Source organism: Sinocyclocheilus grahami, unplaced genomic scaffold (genome assembly GCF_001515645.1).
Source record: "Sinocyclocheilus grahami isolate Dianchi unplaced genomic scaffold, SAMN03320097.WGS_v1.1 scaffold543.1, whole genome shotgun sequence".
NCBI classification, from domain to species: domain Eukaryota; kingdom Metazoa; phylum Chordata; class Actinopteri; order Cypriniformes; family Cyprinidae; genus Sinocyclocheilus; species Sinocyclocheilus grahami.
Window position 1 is genome coordinate 453,178 of NW_015505722.1, and position 3,422 is coordinate 456,599.

Consider the following 3,422-nt stretch of genomic DNA (forward strand, 5'->3'; position numbering starts at 1 on the left):
CCATCAAAAATATCTTAATTTGTGTTCCGAAGATGAACGAAGGTCTTACGGGTTTGAAACGACATGAGGGTGAGTAATTAATGACAGAATTTTCTTTTTTGGGTGAACTAACCCTTTAATTAGGAAATGTAGTGGAGTAAAACTTGTCTGAAATATAAAAACTCAAGTAAAGTATAAATACTCCCCAAAAATACTTAAGAACTGTAACAAAGTATTTTTACTTCGTTACATTACACCACTGCATATCATATTCATAACATATATATATATAACAAATTTGTCTCCCCAAAAATAGCAGTTACACCATACAGTCTATGAGTTACACGTTTTTTTTTAAGAGTTGCTTTAATAATTTCTTAAAAAAAATAATTACAATTAATAAATTGTACACAAAGAGCTAACATTTAGAACAGAAAGGGATAATAAAAATAAAAAAAATTTCAAGACAAACAAAATCAACAGACAAACCCAACAATTACATCTAAAAACCTAAAAAGTGATTGAATCTAATCTCGTTTAGTTTTTAGGTCCAGCATGTTCAGGGTCAGCATGTTATTGGCTCGTGTTAGGACTTTCTTCCATATGAAGACACTGCCTGAGTTTGCCGTTTTCCTGAAAACACAGAAACGGAGTCATTAGTTTGCCAAATCTTCCCCATCTTGGGATCTTGAACATGTTAAGAGAGATGTTTTAACAGCTAAAAAAGTCTGTAACAAATTTGTCTCCCCAAAAATAGCAGTTACACCATACAGTCTATGAGTTACACGTTTTTTTTAAGAGTTGCTTTAATAATTTCTTAAAAAAAATAATTACAATTAATAAATTGTACACAAAGAGCTAACATTTAGAACAGAAAGGGATAATAAAAATAAAAAAAATTTCAAGACAAACAAAATCAACAGACAAACCCAACAATTACATCTAAAAACCTAAAAAGTGATTGAATCTAATCTCGTTTAGTTTTTAGGTCCAGCATGTTCAGGGTCAGCATGTTATTGGCTCGTGTTAGGACTTTCTTCCATATGAAGACACTGCCTGAGTTTGCCGTTTTCCTGAAAACACAGAAACGGAGTCATTAGTTTGCCAAATCTTCCCCATCTTGGGATCTTGAACATGTTAAGAGAGATGTTTTAACAGCTAAAAAAGTCTGTAGCTGAATTAATGGAAAGAAATTGAACATTTATAATAAAGAGTGTAAATAACTTACACCACCATTATCAGTAAAAACTGCAACCAAGCACTTTCTGTAGTCTGTGACACTTAATGGGATTTTTCACCCCAAATTCAATTAAATTCTATCAATAGTTTCCAACCTGTATGCTTTTTTCTGTAGAACATGAGATATTTTGAAATGTCCATATGATGAGTCAATGTGGTTCTCAGACGTTTTGGGGAAAACAAATCTTTAAAAACGTTCTTTTGTGGAACACAATGTTTCGGAGAACACTAGCTTACACAAAACCTTAAGATTAACATACTTTAAAAAAAATTATAAATAAATAATTTAAAAAAAAGACTTCACAGGGTCCGAATTTGTGCTGATGCAGCAAAACATCCTCAAACCATCACACTACCACTTATGAAGTGAATGTTTGGTTTTTGACCACGTCTACCAAAAAGTTCTGTGTTCCAGAATTCTTGAGGATCATCCAAGTGCAAATGTGAGACAAGCCGTTTTGTTTTTTTGAGACAAACAGTTTCTGCCTTGCTACTCTGAAATGAGATCGATGGCAGTGTCATGCTGATGCTAGAGTCATGTAGACTGAAACTAATCTAAACTCTGTAATATGGCTCTGATGCTTGTTTGTTCTGTAGAACATGAGATATTTTGAAATGTCTCTTGTTTTTTGTCCATATGATGAGTCAATGTGGTTCTCAGACGTTTTGGGGAAAACAAATCTTTAAAAACGTTCTTTTGTGGAACACAATGTTTCGGAGTACACTAGCTTACACAAAACCTTAAGATTAACATACTTAAAAAAAAAATTATAAATAAATAATTTTAAAAAAAGACTTCACAGGGTCCGAATTTGTGCTGATGCAGCAAAACATCCTCAAACCATCACACTACCACTTATGAAGTGAATGTTTGGTTTTTGACCACGTCTACCAAAAAGTTCTGTGTTCCAGAATTCTTGAGGATCATCCAAGTGCAAATGTGAGACAAGCCGTTTTGTTTTTTTGAGACAAACAGTTTCTGCCTTGCTACTCTGAAATGAGATCGATGGCAGTGTCATGCTGATGCTAGAGTCATGTAGACTGAAACTAATCTAAACTCTGTAATATGGCTCTGATGCTTGTTTGTCAGAGCCCAAACCTTGGAGCATATCAATGAATGATTAAATATACCGCCTCAGGATCCTTACATACCTAAATCATAAAAAAAACAAACCTTGTGATCACCATATTTAGAGTTACTATGCCTCTATGAAAAATACATTTGGCCTTTCAAATCTATAGTGGGACTACAGCTGCCAATTTAAGTGTTATGGTTTTTCCTACTTAAACATGTACGATCTCCTCTGCATGTTCATTCTGACCTCTTGTAGTCTGGTGATCTCCTTTTTCAGTTTGACCAGGTACTCAATCTTCTGCTTGGGGTTCTGATGACCTAACAGTTTCCCATTCTCCTCGGTCAGATGGTCCACCTGCTTTCGCAGAACCTCGATTTCCTACAAGACACCACTAGGGTTCAAATAAAGTACATTTAAAGTTTACATTTACATGCGCTTAAAGGCACTGCTCCCTTTAAGTTCCCTCACTGTTGAGAATTGAGAGCTACAGAGGATTTTAACTCAAATGATCACAAAACTATTGTACAAGAAGTTTCACACCACATCTTATAAACACTTTGCGCTACATATTGATACAAATCTGACTGTCTTCTGTTGAACCCTTAAAGCCTTTAGTCATACAGGTTTGGAACAATGTGGGCTGAGAAAAAGATGACAAAGGAACATGAAATACGGAGAATTTTATTTTAGATTGTAATGTCCAACCAAATCAGATCAGTCCCCTTTACAATCATCAGGTCTCAGTGTTAAGTACTTTTTTCTATTGGCCTGGTCAAGCCAGTGGTTCAGAATTTTTTTTAATACGGGCTCTTCCACACACACACACACACACACACACACACACAAATGGGGACATTACATAGACTTCTATTGTTTTTATATACAGATAGTTATACACTTTTTAACCACGGGGTACCCCTACCACTCACAGAAACATTCTAAATTTTTACAATTTAAAAAAAAACTTGAGGAAGTCCCCAAATGGAGGTTTTTGGCGATTTTGTCAGGTTTTGCTCACTTTTGAGTACAAATTCCCCCAAATATGGTTAAGTAGGTACACACACACACACACAAACAGAGAGCGGGAGAGAGAGAAAGAGAGAGAGAGAGAGAGAGAGAGAGAGAGAG

At 35.1% G+C, this 3,422-nt stretch overlaps 1 protein-coding gene across 1 annotated transcript in view; it reads right to left on the reverse strand.

The window, feature by feature from the left end:
* Window positions 1-395: 395 nt before the first annotated feature.
* Window positions 396-3,422, reverse strand: part of kif15 (kinesin family member 15) — a 28,946-nt gene continuing 25,919 nt past the window's right edge. The window contains exons 30-32 of the mRNA XM_016238543.1: window positions 2,541-2,672; window positions 1,013-1,052; window positions 396-575 (exon numbers count right to left, since the gene is read on the reverse strand). Coding sequence (XP_016094029.1) covers window positions 553-575; window positions 1,013-1,052; window positions 2,541-2,672 — 195 coding nt within the window. The 3' untranslated portion in view covers window positions 396-552. The remainder of the gene's footprint in view (window positions 576-1,012; window positions 1,053-2,540; window positions 2,673-3,422) is intronic.